General features: G+C 42.5%; 1 protein-coding gene across 1 annotated transcript in view; it reads left to right on the top strand.

Annotated features, from left to right (window-relative positions):
* LOC124799128 overlaps window positions 1-23427 on the top strand; it is a 739238-nt gene that overhangs the window by 637941 nt on the left and 77870 nt on the right. Inside the window, exon 12 of the mRNA XM_047262665.1 lies at window positions 14405-14644. Within this exon, the coding sequence (XP_047118621.1) occupies window positions 14405-14644 (240 nt within the window). The remainder of the gene's footprint in view (window positions 1-14404; window positions 14645-23427) is intronic.

Genomic DNA, 23427 nt, shown 5'->3' with positions numbered 1-23427 from the left:
TACACCGACATGATATATCGGATAATTCCAGTAGCAGGTCTTGTTCAGATATGTTTCAAAATAGTTTCTTAGCCCCCCGAATTTTAGATGATATGATAATGGGTTAAATACATCTTGTCTTAATCTCTCCTGGATAGCTGTTGACCAGTATTTATCTAATAATGCATTCTCAAGTTGGTCATATGTCTTGCAGAGTTCCAACATCTCTGTGGCCCACAAAAGGGCGCCGCCTTCTGTGTGTCTTACCACATATTGGTTCTACTGAACTTCTGTCCAAGTCCTAGGCAGTACATTCCTAAAGTCTCGGACATACGCCACCGGACGCGTTCCCTTTGTTTCATACGAAAATACAGGAGACTGTCGGTGTCTTATAAAAACTCTTGTCCATTAACAACGCTGTCCAGCAGGACAGAACAGTATTTACATGCGGTGATGACATATCTCTCTTATGAAAGTTTTGCCCGTTGCTCGCGCCGCGCGTCGGCATGCGCTCGCGCCGCTTGGGTAGCTAGCTGTCCGCACCACTGCACTGATCTCTCTCACCGGCAGACGGCCGTTTATAGCTCCGCTTACCGCCCCCAGGCGATGATATTACCGTACTTTGTTTGCTAACTATTTCATCCATTAATCTTTGTTCTACCTGCTTCATATCATGTTCTACACGTTTTAAAGTTTCTTCTTTTTTGTCTCCCATTACTTCCTTTGCCGCTTCCACGTGAGTACGCTGCTCGCCTACGCATTTTTCCGCGAACGTTGTGTTTTCATCTTCTGTATTACTTCCTTTGCCGCTTCCACATGAGTACACTGTTCGCCTACGCACTTTTCCGCGAACGTTGTGCTTTCATCTTCTGTATTACTTCCTTTGCTGCTTCCACATGAGTACACTGTTCGCCTACGCATTTTTCCGCGAACGTTGTGTTTTCATCTTCTGTATTACTTCCTTTGCCGCTTCCACATGAGTACACTGTTCGCCTACGCATTTTTCCGCGAACGTTGTGCTTTCATCTCCTGTATTATCCTTTACTGTTTCGTATAAAGTTGCACAATGTCTGAGTTGATTCTTTTATGCTTTAACTTAAGTGATCCAGTCTCCACTTTTTCTGGCAAGTAGTCACAGAACGAATGCAGCTTCGCTACTTCTGTTTGTACACTATGTATGTTAACCTGCGTATCCTTTTGCATTACCTGTAACTTATCCTGAGTTTCTGTGACTCCGGATAGCTCCTGTCCATACGTGCGTGTGAGTGTTTCAAATTTTTCTTCCAGTGTGCCGTTTAAATTATCACTCATATTGTGAACTGAAGTTTGTACTAGTTCGTTAATTTTGCTATCCACCCCAGTGGAGATTTGCGGAATCTGCTGTGTGAACTTCGTGTCCATATTATTAAGTTCTGTGCGGAAATTTTTTACTTCACTTGATATGTGTGTCATGTATGTATTTACCTTCCCAGTCACGGACTTTACTGTGGTCATGTCTGCTTTCAAATTAGTCATGCCCGCCTGTATTGTTTCCAAACTCCACATTCTTTTAATTTACTGTATTCAAATTGGTCTTTAAACCCGACATTTTTGAAGTTATGTCTGTTTTCATTGCGTTCATGTATGTTTGTGTTTGTGTTGAGGCTCGAAATAAGGCTTGCATATCTTCCCTAGTTACTTCTGGCCTATGCCTGTCGGCATCTGCGTGAGTACTATGCGTACTACTTTCATTTAAAATATTCCTTTTCCTTGAGGTGTCATTAATCTCATCTTCTGTAATCAACGTATTACTTGTAATGAAATGTTCCGCATTCACGGACGTCGAAGGCGCCCGGCATGCAAATAACCAACGCTTGATGGTTCGGAACCACACATTGTTACGTTTTGCAAATGCAATTGTACCACATTACCATTTTGATTTTGAAAAGATTTTTCCTTATTGTTTTGTCCATCCATTATAGAAATCTTTACGCCTCTGCAGTTACCAAAATTTTCTCTGTTTGGATTTCATTTCCGCGCTATTTCACGCATGACAGAAATTTCCGCGCTATTTCACGCATGACAGAATGTAATCTCAATTGCTGTTCACTCAATATGCTCTTCGTACTGACAAAGAAACCTTTGAAGCTTTAGGTTCTGGATTTTAGGAAATCCAAGGGATTTTCTAATAGATCTACGAGGAACGCATTTTCTACATGCATTGCCCGTTTCTACCTTATTGTTGTCTTGTAACTCGTACTTCCCTCTGTTGTACTTCTTGCTGTCCACTCTTGGTATTCTTGTCTTCTTCTTTCTAATTTATTTATTATTTCTTTTTCGTTCAGTTAGTATTTCTCCAGTGTTACATCATCGTCACCGTCATGTCATCAGAATAAATGGAACGTAAAGAAATTATTAACACACGTGTACATTCATTGTCTTAAGAATATTAGTACTCACAGTTTTGCCCACTACGTATCGCCTTGTCACGGTCGCCACTTTATAATATACTAAAAGAATATAGAATATGGAATATATATATGGAAATAATGAGATTAATTTTTCGCCATGTCGGACATGCACAATAAGCTGGGCTGTGCCTGTAAATGGTAAAGAATTTTTTCATATTAGTTCTATATGGGAAAAATAGTCTTTCTCTTGTCATATATTTATGCTTACCAGTTAATAATACTACGTCCGATCGTCGTATCCACGTACAAAATCTTGACTGTGTCCATCATATTGTAATTGGATCTTCGTGTTAACTCTGACGTACACAGGTGAGCTTCTTGGATTTTTGTATATTACAATACTACTTGTAATAACAATTCAGTTTTTCCCTGATGAAATACGACTGTGTTATTTCTTCTACAAATATAAAAAATACATACTTTTTACTTATTCTCATACAAAAAATGTCTGCCGCCGATTTCGCTGTTAAAATAACGTGCGTTTACTTTCGTTCATTACAGAGAGCGAGTCCCCTCACCCCTCTCCCCCACCTTTCTGAGGAACAGGAAAAGACATTTTTTGTTTTTTAACATTTTAGAGTAAAAAATACATGACTGTTGGCGCAGGCTCTACGCTGGGCTATCGCCTCACCATTTCTCTTTGTCTTTTAAGAAAACGAAAACATAAAAGCAAGAAATTCAAAAGATACATCACATCATGCCACGTGAAAAGGTAGAAATTGAAAGAAAAGAAAAGTGGCAGTTGGAGGGAGTCAGTCAGTCTGTCGTGGTCAGATATGGGCATGTAACGCACTGCATGTTATCGTGAGTTAGTATGCGCTGAGCTATTTCACTCATCAAGTGCCCGTTACTCTGAGTTTGTGCTGGTAGGTAGCACTGAGCCAGAGGTGGTCATCTGAAAGTTTTTTGGATAAGACAAGCTGCAGTCTAATAGTTCTGCTGCAACTCAATCCAAGAGAAGGATTGCATAATACTGAAATTGGTACTCAAGTTGTTACATTTCGAGAGGGCGAGCGATGTTGGTTGTTAGTCGTCAGTGTAAACAGGGACGCTTCTTTCAACCAAAATTTCGATACGCACCAAACCTCTCAGTACTGAAATCACTACATATCTATTTACAAAACACACATTTATTCAATGACAAAAAGATACACTTATTCGAGAGATCGTTGAGCCACCCCGCAAACTGATCCCAGTTAGGTGGTAACAGACAGTGGCGTTGGCAAGCAGGCCAGGCCCTCAGACAGCACACCAAGTACGGGATGATCGTCAGATGTAAGGTAGCTGAATGTACGTAATTGAAGATGTGACTAGATCTTGAGCATTACGATATTCAGATCATCTGGGCTATGGGGTGGATTTTCTGGATTGTGCACCGGGTTTTCTGGTCCAAAGGTTGTAACCTCCAGGAGCTCCTCCATGTTGTAAAGACGTATCCCACGTGGATTTGTAGGTCGAGAATGGCAGGTGATGTTTCCGGCGTTCAAGTCGCCACCTAAGGACACCTCGGGGAACTGACTGAAAATGAGCTGTGAGTCGCTCTCCCCGAAGGGCCTCTGAGGACTTAGGTAAGCAATGAAGAAGTTAATAATCCCGTAGAACGCGGAAATCGTAATTTCAGTGACCTCAAGAGTGTGAATGATCCACTGATGGCTGTAAGTGCTATGGGACCTAATAGCTGATGTCATTAGTCTCCTAGACTCAGAACTAATTAAACCTAACTAACCTAAGGACATCACACACATTCATGCCCGAGGCAGGATTCGAAACTGCGACCGTAGCAGCTGCGCGGTTTCGAACTGAAGAGCCACAGCGGCCGGCGCATGAGCCACTGAGTTTTTGGTAAACATGACCATCGTGTCCACATGGCCATTTGCCCTGTCTGTCCTGTAACCTGCCAGAACTTTCGTTTAAACGTCTGAGTCAGACGGAGATGTGTTTCAGTTAACAGCAGTATGTCTTGTATAAATTCTTCCAGTTCCAATTTTTGACGAAAAATTCCATTAAGATTGGAAACGCGTGTAAAAGGTCTCTGGACCAGACGACTTCACAGACCATGACTGGGGGCAAACAGAGACATTGCTCCCTCGAAGAGGACCAAGAGTTACATAAGGTTGTTTGTTGTGTAGTTGAATTTTTGTAGAGTATCCTTGATGGTGGTGAAGATTTCCCATTGTTGCAGAGAAACAATGAAGTGAGAAGTCGGGAGAGGTCGGTATCATCTATGAGGCTTTGGACGCTAGACGGAGTTGCAGTTGTTTGACGGCCCCGCGGGACGCGGCTGGAGGTGGATGATGTCCAAGCAGGATGCTGTCGTTGAGAAAATGATGGAAATGTCTTGGTTTCGACAATTGTCAGTAGTGTTGGATTTTTGCTGGCTTGCTGCCCCTTTGCTGTGATAGCCTGCCCCTGAGCCATATACGCATAAAGGGCTTGTTGACACGTAGGACAGCCTCTGTAGGTAGGCGGATGATCGACATCGCAGTTTGGGCACTACGGCTTTTGAAAGCGTGGCCGGATACAGGATGTGGTTGATGGTTGTCGCAGCACCGAACGCACCTGGCATGCGGCGCACAATAATTAGCTATGTAAAAAAATTTCAGGCAGCGCTTGCATTGTGGAGGACCGTCCCGAGCTCGGTATGTTTCCACCTTGATTCAAGTATCCATTGTATGGCGAACGTCGTATATCCACTTGTTGGTCCTGCAGGCATGGAGGTGGGCTGATCACCAGCTGTGTGGTTTTCTCATCTCTGGACTTGAATTCGTGGACATGCAGCTCCGTTTCCTTCCTTTGGCTGTAATCTCCGTCGGTGGATATTTGATCACCACTTTTAGAGATTTTCCCATGCGCGGCTAGTGAGTGAAAAACGGGATTTTCTCTGCTGTAGGAAGTTGAGCGCTTTGGGTTGATCCTCCATAGCTTCAAAATGGCATTTAATAGTTTCCCCCTTATATATGGCCTTTATCGAGTCTCTTATCTCTTTCTTGACCCCCACGTTCAAGTAACGATATTTGCCTGTACAGTTAGTCGCGGTTGGTGGCGCCTTCGCTGCTGGCACTTTCGGCGGCTGTGGTTGCTCACAGAGGGCTTTCCTCTGCAGCCGGTTGCGTTGTCACTCCCATCTGGTCACCATCTACTGGAAATGGGTCAAATTGGTTTGATGTAGGAATCAGGTGCTGGTGCTTGTAGGAATGTTTAAGTTCTGGTGAGTTTTTCCGATTTTTTCCCGTCCACTTGTAGCGAACCTCTTGGAATGGTTGCCCATTGCCTTCATCGCTTGATGGCTGTGCACAGTCGGTTTCCGACCCTGGGAGCGGGCCGCGCCTGCAATCCTCACCTGACGAGTCGTAGTCAACTTCAGGCGTTACCAGTCCACGCCTGACGGCAATGTCCCACGCTTATTGGTCGCAGCCCCTGCTGTCTCCTTCGATGATTTGCAGGTCGTCCGTGGTCGGCAGAGGATAAATGTTGACGCCGGGTGGGGTGTAAGGTTCTAAACTGACAGTCCTGCCCATGGCATTTTGCCTGGTTCCCGATCTGGATCTCGATCTAGGAGGACGCGAGCTGACCAGCAGCAGCCTGGGGCCAGGGTCTGTGATGTTTTCCGACTGCGTCGTACCAGAAGGTGCCGTATTCGTAGCCTATGTCGTCGTCGTCGGATGTCAGTCCTCCATGACCAGGGTGGTCGTAAACGGGGCGGGGGGGAGGGCACGCCACGATGCATTGTCATCGGCCGACCCTACCTAAGTTAAGCCCCAAAGCGCGACTTATTTACTGATGTGCATTAATACTAAGCTCCGAACTATTTTTTTCCACGTGATGCGCCACGTGAAATATTGTTCCGACCTAATAACGACCTCAACAACAAGACGCTGCAAGTTGTAGGTGGATTCTTTTCGCCTGGGTTGAGGCCGTGCTGTACAGCTGGCCTTGTTTGAGGGAAGTCTCGCTTGCAGGCGCTGCGACTCACGGTCACAATAAGTTTCTCAGCACAAGAAGTATAAAAAGTGAGTTTCCTTGCTTTACATACAAGGCTTGGACAAAAATGTGGGAAAACCGTGAGAGATGCATGCTTGAACTTAAATGCAGATCCCAGCATAGCTACAAGTTTCACTGTTGCATTTACAGTGGAAACTCGATTAACCGTCATCTTCGGGACCGTGGTCGTGACGGTTGAGCGAATAGACGGATAGCAGAAACACTGCATTACTCCAAAACATAACTTCAATCAATTATTTTATGCATAGACACATATCACTCTCACAGTAATATAATAATATTTCGGAGCGAAAACAAATTAAACACGATTGTAATAGCAAATGAAACTATTTATTAGAGTACATGATAAAAACATCCGTACAGTAGCTACAAAAGTTGCAAAATACGTAATGTACAGTACTGTACTGTACTATAAACTTACAGGTGAAATAGTTTATCTAGCTTGGAAATAGACAGTCAATTTCTTCTGCCTTTTTGATGTTCGAGCTTTCACCGCGGCAATATTTCGTATTTTTCGGAGCAGTAGTGCCTGCGTTGCATCAGCCTCTTCTTGACTTTCAAACCATTCTATACACTTGGACAGCATTGTTTCGGCCTCTGAATGGCTAATAGTTTGTTTTTCTTCATGGTTTGAACACTCGTCTTCGTCACCCCCTTCTTCTTCTACTTCTTTGGTGGCACTTACGCTGGCAGCAATTTCGTCATCACTCAAAATTTGAAAACCCCCGTCCACTTTGTCACACTCTAACCACTCTGATACTTCTTCTGACGTCAAATTTGTGCTGATTTGTAAATTATTGCACAAATTGACCATCTCGTCAACTGTCACACACTCAGGTTCCTCCGATTCTTCACCTCTAGGTTGAGGCCAAAGTTTATTCCAGCCGTTCTTGAGATTTGACACTGACAAATCACTCCATGCACTGGCAACATTGAAAATGGCATGTTTGATACTGTAAGACCTCCAAAACTGTTTTACCGATGTTGATTCATCAGATGAGAGCAAATTTTCGATAAATATTTTTCTATAATGACGTTTCATGTTTTCGATGATTCCCTGATCCATGGGCTGTATAAGTGAAGTTGTGTTTGCTGGAAGGAAGAGACATGTTATGTTTCCGTCATCACTTTTCATTTCACAAGTAGGGTGCGTTGGGCCATTGTGTAATAGCAATAGCGCTTTCTGTGGCAACTTTTTTTCAGCAAAATGTGCTCTAACTTGAGGTACAAATTGTTTGTGAAACCAGTCAGAAAAAATTGATTGATCCATCCAAGCACTCTTCTGGGCATAGTATTGTGCAGGGAGAGCATTCAAATTCAAATTCTTGAATGTGCGAGGTTTTCTCGATTTCCCAATCACAAGTAGAGGTAGCCTATGATTGCCGGTCGCATTTGCGCAAACCATAGCAGTGATGCGATCTTTTTATACTTTGAAACCTGGAGCAGCTTTTTCAGAGAGTGATGCTAATGTCTTTTGTGGTAAAGCCTACCAATGAATCCTAGATTCATCGCAATTGTAAACTTGCTCCCTAACAAGATTCAATTCAGCCATTTTTTCTTTAAATTGTTCCCGGAACTAAGCAATTACAGAGCTATCAGCGCTGAGTTTTTCTCCACTGATATCAAGTTGGCGAATGCCATGACGAAATTTAAACTTGTCGAGCCATCCGATACTTGCTTTAAAAGACGAGTCGCCATCAAGTTTGTTGTTCATTTCAACAGCCTTGGCCATTATTATAGGCCCTGAAAGTGGAATCCCCTGACTTCTTGCTTGTATAAACCATCGGCACACTGCAGTGTCCAATTCATCACATTTTGCAGGTTTCATTATCTTTCTTGTTAGCACATCTCCACTGCAGTGTCCAGTTCATCATATTTTGCAGGTTTTATTGTCTTTCTTGTTCGCACATCTCCATCCATGCTCTGCATTGTTGACACATGTTGTTCTATTTTTTCAGCATCACGTTTTATATCGTTAACTGTTGTTCTTCCAATACCATAAATCAGCGCTACACTTGTCGCAGTTTCGCCCTTTCTTAAGCGTTTTATAATTTCAAGTTTTTGATTAAGTCCTAAAACAACACGTTTACGTTTTTCAGACATTTTATCAAGTCACTGTATCACACACACCTGCACTAAATACGTTAGTGTAAGATATTAGTCAATAAAGCTTATTCAAGTGGAAAACACGTAACACGGCACAGCCCGCTAGATACACTGATACAATTACAGTCTTCTCGCCACAACTGGAAACCTATCCAGTGGTGATTGTTGACTCACAAGTGAGAGAAAGACAAGAATAGGGGGAGATGTGTTAGCACGTCAATTGAAGGTCATATTTTATGTACCATTCTACGGCGGGCGGGTACATTCGCTTCCCACTAAAATAGAGTAAATAAACAGAGCGAACGCGTCACTGCACCTTAGAGCATTCTGTTATTACAGTATTATTATGCTGTTACAGCAGTGACGGTTAACAGAAACTGAAGGATTAAAGAGTGATGGTTAATCGAGTTTTTACTCTATGTCCTAAATACGCTGCAAGCGCCACTCGGGGCCTGAACAGCGTCCTGTGTTGTAGTGAAAGCATTTTATCGTATCTAAGAGAATTCTAAATTGATAAATTGTTGGTACTTGTAATCAAGGGAGCCGAAGTGTTTGGTGTTTCAGCAGGCACCTTATCGAATATTTGTACCGTGCAGGGAAATCAGGGAAAGATCACCAGCTAAGTCACAACGTGCACGAAACTATGTGTTATGTGATAGTGACAGATGGTTACTGAAGAGAAGAGGACCACAGCTGCAAAACTGACTGCAGAACTAAGTATCGCTCTTGCGATCTCAAACGAGCCAGCACCAAAACAACACGAAGGGAGCTCCGTGAGCTGGCAATTGTAACGGGAGCTGGAGTTCCAAAACTACCTGTCAATGATTCAAAAGCCAGTAACAGGGAAACATAATGCCTAAGCGTAAAAAGCTGGACTGTGTAGCAATGGAAGAATGGTCACATGACTCTTGTTACATTGTTTTCAACCTGGCTGAGTTTAACGCATCTGTATCGAAACATTGCGGCATTCGGTGATGATTTGAGCAGGAATATTGCGATATTCCAGGGGATCTATACTTACCCTGCAAAGCCTCGTTGCTGCCAAGGATTGTGTGGTCACTTTGGCTGATCCAGTCCATCCCATTTTACAATGTTTGTTCCGCAATAATGATGCTGGGATCAGAGACGACAGTCAATCGTTCACACATCTCGCACCGTAAAGGACTCGTTTTGTGAGGACGACGATGAACTGTCTGTCGCATCTTCGCTGGCCACCACACTCATCAGATCTCACAAGGGGACTCTCTGTGGTGTCACCGCCAGACACCACACTTGCTAGGTGGTAGCCTTTTAAATCGGCCGCGGTCCGCTAATATACGACGGACCCGCGTGTCGCCACTGTCAGCAATTGCAGACCGAGCGCCGCCACACGGCAGGTCTAGAGAGACGTACTGGCACTCGCCCCAGTTGTACGGACGACTTAGCTAGCGATGCAACACTGACGAAGCCTCGTTTATTTGCAGAGAAGATAGTTAGAATAGCCTTCAGCTAAGTCAATGGCTACGACCTAGCAAGGCGCCATAGCAGTTGATAGTTATCGTATGAAGCATGTCTCATCAAGAACGATGTATACAAATGATGGATTAAAGTTAAGTATTCCAGCAGCTACGTACTTTTCTTTATAGCATTCATTACGTATCCTGTTTCAGACCTCACGCCAGCCTGCGTGAGCTTATAGCGTGCATTTCGGCTTCCTCAAACAACACGGTGTTGGCACTTCTGCCGACACTTCACTCTCCATACCGTAAATCACGGATTTTGATGCGCTGCAAGTCTGTTGTAGAGGCACTTACCCTGAGTACCTGGCTATCCGGTTTTTTAGTGACGGGCCTTGGTTTTGAGAAAATCGATTTTGAAGTTCACTGCGCGCTTTGTTTATCCGTAACATTACATATATTCCGAGCAAGTCTGCGTAGCGTAGCGGTAAAGGCTCACGGCTACCACGGTGGAGGTACCGTGTTCGAATCCTGCTCTTGTACTTTATTTTCAAAATCAACCGAATTTTTCAATTTTAAATCAAGGAATATCAAAAAACAGTGTATGGTGTGCGAAATTATAAAGATATATTCAGTTATTAATTTTTTCTGTCATTCAGTATTACAACATCGTATTTTTCATCGTCCACATTGCTTGATGTGCCAGAGCAATATTGTGGGTGACACTTATCATAGGAACAACCGAAGCACAAATTTTCGCAGCATCACGAGCATTTTATGAAAGCAACCGTCTTCCAGGCGCACGGTTTCTTCATGAGCGATACCGGGAAACACAATTCTTTTGCAATCAAAAAGATTTCTCTTTCATCCGCTAATTTCGATGCGAACCATTCGTATCTAATCATTCTTTCAAAATTAGGTGTGCTGAATTGATGTAGGATTAGCGAATCTAATTTTATCGAATCTTCCTTAGAAACGATCACTCTATTGTCTTTCGTCAATTCGGGAGCATTATGAATAATTTTCGTGAAGATTTTCACCTTTCGGTAAAAATAAACATCGCAGGGCTGGCAATAAGGAATGCACTTTGGTGGGACCACTTTTAGGGTGCAGGTGCTCGCTTTCCTTTCATCAGTGAATAGATGATCGTATAAAGTTAAATCGGTTTGCCCTCCCCACGAATCGATAATGTAAAAAAAAAAATTCTGTCCCACATACGGAAGATTTACAGAACCCAAAAATTCTTCGTACACCAGTTTCTTAAACTTCCCTGATTTCTGTATTTCCCAGTTAATTCGTCTACTCGTAAAAAACATATGGCAGCAGGGTTCGAACACGGTACCTCCACCGTGGTAGCCGTGAGCCTTTACCGTTGCGCTACGCTGACTTGCTCGGAATAGAAGTAATCTTACGGGTATACAGAGCGCGCAATGAACTTCAAAATCGATTCTCTCAAAAGGCCCGTCGCTAAAAATCCGTATAGCCAGGTACTCAAAGTGCCTCTACAACATATTTGAAGCGCATCAAAATCCGTGATTTACAGTATGGAGGCACCCCTTCAAAATACCTCCGTTTAAATTCCTTTATTGGGTTTTGTGTGATTACCAAAGCCGCCAAAACAATTAATTATTATATGATCGTGTGCTTAATGGATGAAGGCTATCGGTTTTCCTGCTGTGGTTTCGGGGGTATTTCAACCGAATGCGGCTGATCTGAGACGGAATAGTTATTGATTGAAAGTCTGTCTATCATAAAAGACCATAAAGGTTTCGATGCACAAACTGAAATGTATTTTCTATAATAACAAACAAATTCTGAGGCAGATGCTACCTTCGCCTTACACGCTTAATTAGGGTTATATCTTTTATTGATTGTGGCTTTTAAGTACTTCGTCACACGCAATGATGTTGGTTAACATTCACAACAATCCTCACTGCAATCCATGGTTGTTGCTGGCCGACGCGGTTGACGCGAAACACGTAATTCTCCACTCATCACTTTCTGTTTCATATCACTCGCGAATCGGTTGCGATGAGGGTCCATCCCTCGACGATCAGGGGGCCGCGCTCATTAGTCATACTCCGGTGAATTTACCGTTTACTACTCACTCGACCACCATTCACGGCCATCTCTGCAGTAACACTGCTACGCACTCGACACTATTTAGGTTCACTGCCTCCTGCAGCGCTCGACAATCGACTCATATCTGCTATCGACTTGGGTGTCGAATACTAGCATCTATGTTCGTGGGATCACGGATCCCTTACACCTTGTCAATATTTTGAGCCTTTGTGGTGTGCTTTGAAAAGACGGGGGCGTGACCACTATCCACCTCCATCATACTTACCTTAGCTTTCCACTGTTTTCAGGAGTAACGGTATAACATTTCTTTGAAAACCAAACAGGACCTGTGTTTATCCTTTGGAAGTTGTTTTGAATGCTAGTGAGCTCCTACACCATATTACCTACAGGAAAATTAAAGAGACCTTTGGAGAAAAGAGAGCCACTTGTATGAATATCAAGAGCGTTGATGGAAACCCAGTTCTAAGTAAAGAAGGGAAAGCAGAAAGGTGGAAGGAGTATATAGAGGGTCTATACAAGGGCGATGTACTTGAGGACAATATTATGGAAATGGAAGAGGATGTAGATGAAGATGAAATGGGAGATACGATACTGCGTGAAGAGTTTGACAGAGCACTGAAAGACCTGAGTCGAAACAAGGCCCCGGGAGTAGACAACATTCCATTGGAACTACTGACGGCCTTGGGAGAGCCAGTCCTCATAAAACTCTACCATCTGATGAGCAAGATGTATGATACAGGCGAAATACCGTCAGACTTCGAGAAGAATATAATTATTCCAATCCCAAAGAAAGCAGGTGTTGACAGATGTGAAAATTACCGAACTATCAGTCTAATAAGTCACAACTGCAAAATATTATCGCGAATTCTTTACAGACGAATGGAAAAACTGGTAGAAGCCGACCTCGGGGAAGATCAGTTTGGATTCCGTAGAAATGTTGGAACACGTGAGGCAATACTGACCCTACGACTTACCTTAGAAGAAAGATTAAGGAAAGGTAAACCTACATTTCTAGCATTTGTGGACTCAGAGAAAGCTTTTGACAATGTTGACTGGAATACTCTTTTTTTCAAATTCTGAAGGTGGCAGGGGTAAAATACAGGGAGCAAAGGCTATTTACAATTTTTACAGAAACCAGATGACAGTTATAAGAGTCGAGGGGCATGAAAGGGAAGCAGCGGTTGGGAAGGGAGTGAGACAGGGTTATAGCCTCTCCCCAATGTTATTCAATCTGTATATTGAGCAAGCAGTAAAGGAAACAAAAGAAAAATTCGGAGTAGGTATTAAAGTCCATGGAGAAGAAATTAAAACGTTGAGGTTCGCCGATGACATTGTATTTCTGTCAGAGACAGCAAAGGACTTGGAAGAGCAGTTGAACGGAATGGACAGTGTCTTGAAAGGAGGATATAAGATGAACATCAACAAAAGCAAAACGAGGATAATGGAATGTAGTCGAATTAAGTCGGGTGATGCTGAGGGAATTAGATTAGGAAATGAGACACTTAAAGTAGTAAAGGAGATTTGCTATTTGGGGAGTCAAATAACTGATGATGGTAGAAGTAGAGATGATATAAAATGTAGACTCGCAATGGCAAGGAAAGCGATTCTGAAGAAGAGACATTTGTTAACATCGAGTATAGATTTAAGTGTCAGGAAGTCGTTTCTGAAAGTATTTGTATGGAGTGTAGCCATGTATGGAAGTGAAACGTGGGCGATAAATAGTTTGAACAAGAAGAGAATAGAAGCTTTCGAAATGTGGTGCTACAGAAGAATGCTGAAGATTAGATGGGTAGATCACATAACTAATGAGGACGTATTGAATAGAATTGGGGAGAAGAGGAGTTTGTGGCACAACTTGAGAAGAAGAAGGGACCGGTTGGTAGGACATGATCTGAGGCATCAAGGGATCACAAATTTAGCATTGGAGGGCAGCGTGGAGGGTAAAAATCGTAGTGGGAGACCAAGAGACGAATACACTAAGCAGATTCAGAGGGATGTAGGTTGCAGTAAGTACTGGGAGATGAAGAGGCTTGCACAGGATAGAGTAGCATGGGGAGCTACATCAAACCAGTATCAGGACTGAAGACAACAACATTACGTACGGTAATGCATTATATTCACGATGTTTCCGTATTATTGTCCAACCCCCTTAATTGCATTAAACTGGTAGGAACTACTTCGTGAGTGGACTGGGAGACAATCTTAACTGATGGCATCAATTTATGGTACGCAGAAATGTACCTTGGTTGCACAACATATAGCCGTATTGTTCTGTTAACGTAATCTCACCTGCTTTCGCCGGTACAGCAGTTTCCCCGTCGTTTAACCCTGTGCTGCGGTGACCGGCAGGGCAACGCGCACGTGGTGTACAACGGGTCGTTCTTCTACCACGAGCGCGACCAGCGGCGCGTGCTGCGCTACGAGCTGTCCACGGGCCACTACACGCCGCTGGACGTGCCCCTGGTCGCCACCAACGGCTCCAACTACCTCTACTCCACCGACCACAACTACATCGACTTCTCCGTGGACGACAACGGCCTCTGGCTCATCTACGCCCTGCCAGATATCAACAACACCATCGTCATGAAGGTAAATCCCTAAACATGCCGTTGTGCCAAACTTAAGGACTAGAGTAACTTTCGCTTGATGTGTCAGTGCCAAGTAAAATAACTCGACGAAATTTGTACCAAACGTAGAAAGAACTGCTCCAGTATAGTGAATGGCAGAGAGACGGATTTAGTGGGGAAGTGGAGCAGAGTGGTGGTACAGTGAAAGTTGAAGACTCCTTATTACAAAAGTTTATTAATTTTCAGTAGCCCAAAAACCTTTCTTTTCTACATTGGTTGAACAGTCAACACTGTGCCCTAGCATTTCATTTATTTGTCAATCGGAGAGTGTTTCAATTTCGTCTTATACTGAAATCCTTTGGTTTTGTTTTCTAACATTCACTTGCAAGAGCTTACGCAAAGACGATACCCCATAAAAATTTAAATAACAGTTCTTAAAAGCCATTCAAGAGCCAAGATCGCAAAAAATATTTCTTATTCAAGACAACCGGCTTCAAAGACATTCTTATTTCACGCTATCGTCATGCACAAGATGTCAAGTGGATAAAACGCAGCACATTGTGAACGTTTGTCATTGCTAAAATATTTAAAGACACACAGCATCTTGTCCAAAAGGCTATGTACATGTACATACTGTTCACAGATGCTACAAATACGGTATACAATAGCACATATGTTTACGTACGCTTGACACATCAAACGTGTCCAGGATACATAAACAGATGTGGTATTGTGTATTGTATTTCTGTCAAGTAACAAGCTCCTGTGAACAATAGAGCCTATGTATACTGACATATATTATTGTCAAGATGTTGTGTGTTTTTAAATATTTGCCGCGCGGGATTAGCCGAGCGGTCTCAGGCGCTGCAGTCACGGACTGTGCGGCTGGTCCCGGCGGAGGTTCGAGTCCTCCCTCGGGCCTGGGTGTGTGTGTTTGCTCTTAGGATAATTTAGGTTAAGTAGTGTGCAAGCTTAGGGACTGATGACCTTAGCAGTTAAGTCCCCTAAGATTTCACACATATTTGAACATTTTTTAAAATATTTCAGCGATGATAAACTTTTGTGATGTGTTGAGTTTTATCCATTTGACGTCTTCTGCATGAGGTCAGAGTAAAATGAAATATTTCACTACAAAAAATGAAGACCTGGAGATGACAGCTAAGATCTGTGCAGCCTGCTGTCTTGAGTAAAAAATATTTTGTGCGATGTTTGCTTTTCAATGGTTTTTAACGATCAAAACAAATCGCCCTTCAGCACTCTCAAAATTTAAAAAAATTAATTAAATAACAATATTAAAACAATTTTCTAAAACAACCTCTGTTGAACAAATTTGGATTTCAATCCCTTAAGCTGAAATTAAAAACTCAGGCAATGTCAGAAGACAGTTCTTTCACAATAATCTATTAAATAACAATTCAATAGGACGATTGCCATTAAATTTCCACAAAAGTATTTGAAGCTCTTGATAAATAATGTAACCAAAGATCACGCAGAAAATGATCAGAAAAGTTCTCACGCCATAATTTTCAGATAGTTAACCAAAGGAATTGCAGTTATAAAATTCATTTTACCAAGAACAGTTACCAACATATTAACCTGAGAGCGCTCCACTATTTCCGGTAATTACCACACTGTGCTAATACATACAGTCCTCAAACAAAAGAAATCCAGTGTACCATATAATCGTACACAGTGAGGTGTTAAAATAACAGAAAATACAGCCTTTCATCAAAATACTCGTACCATGTACAGACTAACTTAAACATGTACCCACCCTTGGGATCGGCCGTATTTTTGTACTTTCCATATCACACTTCTTAGGCGTTACTACCAGAACAATAGGTCCTTCTTGACCAATACAACAGGTTACAGTTCATGCCTTATTCCCACCAAACCAAATCAACTTATTCGTTACCGGCGCGGTCCATATTTCTCCCCCTCGAAGAAGGTCAGCTTCAAAACACAGTTCTAAGGGATCCTAGAACAAGATCACTTCATCGGGTGAAGCCGAAACCAGTGTCCTCATTTTCAACTAGCAAAAGTTTCAGAAGTTCCAAAAGCAACGTACCACCTTTCCAAGTAAGATGGCTGCCATGCCGCGCCGTCTTCTTCCCCGAACTAGTGAAGGTCTGTGCATGTGCCTTCCTTCAGATACGCACGCTTCTCTGCCTCCGGCAGCCTCACCAAAAACCGTCCAATCGCTGGTAGTTACGCTCGCAAACTCTCACTGCTCGCGCAGAGCCACTGCCCATCCACTCCGTGAGCGCGCTCTACCGCTGGGCTCGCAAGCCTCATCCATACCACCAAAGACATTCTATGAAGACAAACCAGTCACTCGATCTCAGCGGTAATCTCGGACCATCTAACATGGTTCACATAGTGCATATGGTAACTGAAAGAAATACGCAATGAGAGGAACGGAAACGCTCGTGTAATACAAAAACAACAAATACGTGATCCATCGCCATTTATGATGGTCACCAGGAAGTTACAAAGAGGGGGACGTGGTTCTTAACAGAATATTTGATCACCACGGATAGCAACAAGGTTGGTAAAGAGTTCTTGTGGTAGAGCATTTCATTTCTCCACCAGAATGGTTGTCAAAGGCCGTTGGTGCATGTGGACACGACGCAATACGTCTCCCCAACGCATTCCACAAGTGCCCGAAGCTACTGAAGGCGAGGGAACAAGCAGGCCAGTCCATTCCCCGAGTACGCTCCCATTTCACGAGCCCCTGCAATTGGGCTGTCCGGCTCGGTCGTCCATTGTTGTTGTTATTGTTGTGGCCTAAGCACCGAGACTCGTTTGATGCAGCTCTCCATGCTACTCTATCATCTGCAAGCTTCTTCATTTCCAAGTACCTACTGCAGCCTACATCCTTCTGAATCTGCTTAGTGTATTCATCTCTTGGTCTCCCTCTACGATTTTTACCCTCCACGCTGCCCTCCAATACTAAATTGGTGATCCCTTGATGCCTCAGAATGTGTCCTACCAACCGATCCCTTCTTCCAGTCAAGTTGTGCCACAAATTCCTCCCCAATCCTATTCAATACCACCTCATTAGCTATGTGATCTACCCATCTAATCTTCAGCATTCTTCTGTAGCACCACATTTCGAAAGCTTCTATTCTCTTCTTGTCCAAACTATTTATCGTCCATGCTTCACTTCCATACATGGCTACACTCCATACAAATACTTCCAGAAACAATTTCCTGACACTTAAGTCTATACTCGATGTTAACAAATTTCTCTTCCTCAGAAACGCTTTTCTTTCCGTTGGCAGTCTACATTTTATATCCTCTCTACTTCGACCATCATTAATTATTATGCTCCCCAAATAGCAAAACTCATTTACTACTTTAAGTGTCTCATTTCTTAATCTAATTCCCTCAGCATCACCCAACTTAATTCGACTACAATCCATTATCCTCATTCTGCTTTTGTTGATGTTCATCTTTTGTCTTCCTTTCAAGACACTGCCCATTCCGTTCAACTGCTCTTCCAAGTCCTTTGCTGTCTCTGACAGTATTACAATGTCATCGGCGAACCTCAAAGTTTTTATTTCTTCTCCATGGATTTTAATACCTACTCCATACTTTTTTTTGTTTCCTTCACTGCTTGCTCAATATACAAATTTAATAACATCGGGAAAAGGCTACAACCCTGTTTCACCCCCGTCCCAACCACTGGCCCCCATTTCATGTCCCTCAACTCTAATATCTGCCATCTGGTTTCTGTACAAATTGTAAATAGTCTTTCGCGCCCTGTATTTTACCCCTGCCATCTTCAGAATATGAAAGAGAGTATTCCAGTCAACATTGTCAAAAGCTTTCTCTAAGTCTACAAATGCTAGAAACTATGGTTTGCCTTTCCTTAACCTAACTTCTAAGATAAGTCGTCGGATCAGTATTGGCTAACGTGTTCCAATATTTCTTCGGAATCCAAACTGATCTTCCCCGAGGTCGGCTTCTACTCGTTTTTCCATTCGTCTGTAAAGAATTCGCGTTAATATTTTGCAGCCGTGAGTTATTAAACTGACAGTTCGGTAATTTTCACATCTGTCAACACCTGCTTTCTTTGGGATTGGAATTATTATACTCTTTTTCAAGTCTGAGGGTATTTCACCTTTCTCATACATCTTGCTCACCAGATGGTAGATTTTTGTGAGGACTGGCTTTCTCAAGGCTGTCAGTAGTTCCAATGGAACGTTATTTACTCCCGGGGCCTTGTTTCGACTCAGATCTTTCAGTGCTCTGATAAACTCTTCGCGCAGTATCATATCTTCCATTTCATCTTCATCTACATCCTCTTCCATTTCCATAATATTGTCCTCAAGCACATCGCCCTTGTATAGACCCTCTATATACTCCTTCCACCTTTCTGCTTTCCCTTCGTTGCTTAGAACAGGGTTTCCATCTGAGATCTTGATATTCAAAAAAGTGGTTCTCCTTTCTCCAAAGGTCTCTTTAATTTTCCTGTAGGCAGTATCTATCTTACCCCTAGTGAGATAAGCCTCTACACCCTTACATTTGTCCTCTAGTCATCCCTGCTTAGCCATTTTGCACTTTCTGTCGATCTCATTTTTGAGACTTTTGTATTCCTTTTTGTCTGCTTCATTAACTGTGTTTTAGATTTTCTCCTTTCATCAATTAAATTCAATATCTCTTCTGTTACCCACGGATTTCTACTAGTCCTCGTCTTTTTACCGACTTGATCCTGTGCTGCCTTCACTACTTCATCCCTCAAAGCTACCCATTCTTCATCTACTATATTTCTTTCCCCCCATTCCTGTCAATCGTTCCTTTATGCTCTCCCTGAAACTCTGTATAACCTGTGGTTTAGTCAGTTTATCCAGGTCACATCTCCTTAAATTCCCACCTTTTTGCAGTTTCTTCAGTTTTAATCTACAGTTCATAACCAGTAGATTGTGGTCAGAGTCGACATCTGCCCCTGGAAATGTCTTACAATTTAAAACCTGGTTCCTAAATCTCTTACTATTATATAATCTATCTGATAGCTTCTAGTATCTGAAGGCTTCTTCCTTGTATACAACCTACCTTTATGATTCTTGAACCAAGTGTTAGCTATGGTTAAGTTATGCTCTGTGCAAAATTCTACCAGGCGGCTTCCTCTTTCATTTCTTACCCCCAATCCGTATTCACCTGCTACATTTCATTCTCTCCCTTTTCCTACTATCGAATTCCAGCCACCCAAGACTATTAAATTTTCATCTCCCTTCACTATCTGAATAATTTCTTTTATCTCATCATAGATTTCATCAATTTCTTCGTCATCTGCAGAGCTAGTTGACATATAAACTTGTACTACTGTAGTAGGCGTGGGCTTCGTGTCCATCTTGGCCACAGTAATGCGTTCACTATGCTGTTTGTAGTAGCTTACTCGCACTCCTATTTTTTTATTCATTATTAAACCCACTCCTGCATTACCCCTATTTGATTTTGAATTTATAACCCTGTATTCACCCGACCAAAAGTCTTGTTCCTCCTGCCACCGAATTTCACTAATTCCCACTATATCTAACTTTAACCTATCCATTTCCCTTTTTAAATTTTCTAACCTACAGTTAAGCTGCATGCCCTCGGTAAAAATTACAGCTGTAGTTTCCCCTTGCTTTCAGCCGTTCGCAGTACCAGCACAGCAAGGCCGTTTTGGTTAGTGTTACAAGGCCAGATCAGTCAATGATACACACTGTTGCCCCTGCAACTACTGAAAAGGCTGCTGCCCCTCTTCAGGAACCACACGTTTGTCTGGGCTCTCAACAGATACCCTCCGTTGTGGTTGCACCTACAGTACTGCTATCTGTACCGCTGAGGCACGCAAACCTCCCCACCTACGACGAGATGCATGCTTAATGGGGGGGGGGGGGGGGGAGTAAAACATAGACTGTGGGAAAATCTAAACTGAAAAAATCTTTTCTTTGCGATGCGCTGTTACAGAAGATGTACGAAATAGTAAGGTTCTTTGCAAAATCAGCGGGGTAAGGAATGTATGGAAAATTCGGACAAGGAGACGGGACAGGATGGTAAGATGTATGTTAAGACATCAAAGAGTACCTTCCATGGTACTGGAGGGAGCTGTAGAGATTAAAAACTGTAGACGGTGACAGAGAGTGGGATTCATTCAGCAAACAGCTGAGACAGTGGGTTGCAATGGCTACTCTGAGAGGGTCACATCAAACCAATCGGGAGACTGATGATTCGGACAAGAAAACCATGCTACACTATGCCTCCACACGCGATAACGCTTGGACCGCCAAAACGATCGTGTCCGACTATGTTCCTGGAGGCACTGCGTGTTCCCACCTCTCGTCAAATGAGGGGACGTCCAGACTCACTACGCAGATTGAATTCGCTCTTATCGAAACACGCGACGTCAGTGTTCATTGGTCCAGTTCCTACGCTCACAAGCGTAGCAGTCTGGTTAAATGTGGTTGCAACTGCACTAGCTGTTTGACATGAGAACCTTCGTGCCTGTTGCACAATGTAGCGGACATTTGCTGCTGTAGTTGACAGTGGCATGGTGACTGCACCCGAGTGGTCTGTTTGCCCGACGCTCAGTACGTTGTGTTCCGTGACGCCGAGCTTTCTTTCCACGGCTGGGAGACCTATGACAACATCTTTCAGCATTTCCATTCATTTCCATCGGGTAGTTAACTTGTTATGGTGCTTTTGCTATTTCGTCATTACGTTTTGGACAGCAATGTATTTTTTTTTATAAAAAGCCATACTGCAGAGTCAAAAACTAGATTGTACCATTAGTGTGAAGTGATGTGCTATGCCCATATTGTAGGTCCATTATTGTAAGTTCAGCGTTCTGCAATAATCCCACTTTTCCACCATCCTTTTCGTAGCTAAGTATGGTACTCTTATCTTGAAATCGTGAATGAACTGGTATCTTCTTTCTCTAGCCCTTTCTCCGTCAGAATTCCTTATTGCATTCTGCAAGAAGCGATCAAAAAGTTGCCGTTTGACTTCGTCGCTGCAGCGTATATGGAGGTGGGTATATAAGCACCAACCAAGCGCCACTCAGAGGTGGGTATATAAGCACCGACATATAGCTAAAAGGTCAATGTGGTCTTCGAAAGGAAATGTTTTCATTATCATATGGCAGAGTCTCCTCTCGTCCACTGTCCTATCCAATTTAGTTTCCCCCTCTTAATTGTTTCCAGTATTTGTTTTCTCTCATCCACCCTGTGTAACCTTATACAGCATTTTATCCGTCCGTTTCACACCTTCCATTCTCATCCAAATCCACGTTTCAAATGACTCTTAAGGGTTTTTTCTTTCTCCGCCGTAGTGTCCATGTTTTGAAACCATAACAGGACACTCTAAACAAAACACTTCACTAATGATTTACTTTATTGTTTATTCAAAGAAATTTCTTTTGGGATAGCTGTCCTTCATTTTATTTCTTTATTACACGTCATGTTACTGCTTATTTTGCAGTCCAGGCACTTGCATTTTTCCACTATTTTTTCACAACTTTTCACTTTCATGTTCCTTGCATGTCTTGCAGAAATCACTGTTGTCGTCTGTTTTAGTTTTATATTCATCCCATATTCGTTATAGCTGGTATTCAGTTCTTTTAACATACTGTCAATGCCATTTTCATTTTGCTTAGCATTACCATTTTATCAGCATATCTCATATATTTCATTATCCTTCCCCTGACTGCCACGGCAATTTTTTTCTGAAGAAAGTCTTCAGGATCTAAAGTAAACAAAGTATGTGAAAGGCACATTTTTTTGTTATCTCATATCATTACTATACTTTTACTTACTGAACCTTATATGAATTGTGTATTCAACTCATTTCTTTCCGTGAGTGGAGTTAAAGTGACATATCATTTATGTTTATAAATCTGTAGCATACTTGCGACTAAGCTAGAAAACTATAAGGTCCTTCCAAACTCAGTTATTATCACTACTGAAAGATTTAAAATGAACATTACTTTACGGAAAACAGTATTGGAGACAACGCGGTGTCGAGTATAGTCTCCTGATGAAAACTAGCCCACGTGTGCTAGTGACAAGGATTCCACAGTAAATGTGCCTAGGAAATCAAATACTCTTTTGGCAGTGGTGGGGCCTGATCTTATACTGGCACTTTCTGCTCACCTACAACTACGAAAGCAGTCAGCCACCTGACTAGTAGCCTCTGATGTATAGTGCACACCCGACCCATTTAGACAAATCTACAGTTCTCAGCCTTATGGTCCAAGTACAAATGTTGCGGTTTGGTTTGTTACAGAGTTTTCCAAGTCTCTGGTTCAATCCTTCCACTCCATTCGGAACCACGGACCCGTGAGAAGTTCTGTGAACAATGCTGCAAATTGCGAGCTTTATTGAATCTCTGTGAGCAAGACTAGACTTCGCAACATCTCTGCCAACAGCTAGAATTATGGAAGTATGCTCAGGCGTCAGGTATCTTTTGTCAAGTTTAACCAAAACCAAACAATTAATTTGTTTTATTATAAAAAAAGTCGTCATCTTGCTGTCTGGATTCGTTTATCAGCCCTATTGCAAATTAATCGTATTTCTCTGACCTCACAACGCTCACTGATTCCTTAAGCTCAGAACTCGAGTAGTCATAAATTTCCAGCGCCAACTTCAAGAGACTAGGTGCATTATTTACTGATCATGTGTGAGCAGACATCTCTTACAGTTCGTTTAGATCGACACGCTATCACAAAATTCTTTATTTAGTTACTTAAGACTAACGAAAATTCAACCAAACTTGGAGAAGGTTTACGAGGGATCTCCTCGTATCCATTAGATGATAAAT

This window comes from Schistocerca piceifrons, chromosome 5, assembly GCF_021461385.2.
Source record: "Schistocerca piceifrons isolate TAMUIC-IGC-003096 chromosome 5, iqSchPice1.1, whole genome shotgun sequence".
Classification (NCBI taxonomy): Eukaryota; Metazoa; Arthropoda; class Insecta; order Orthoptera; family Acrididae; genus Schistocerca; species Schistocerca piceifrons.
Note: the sequence above shows the minus strand (reverse complement) of the source record. Positions and strands in the feature narration are given on the sequence as shown.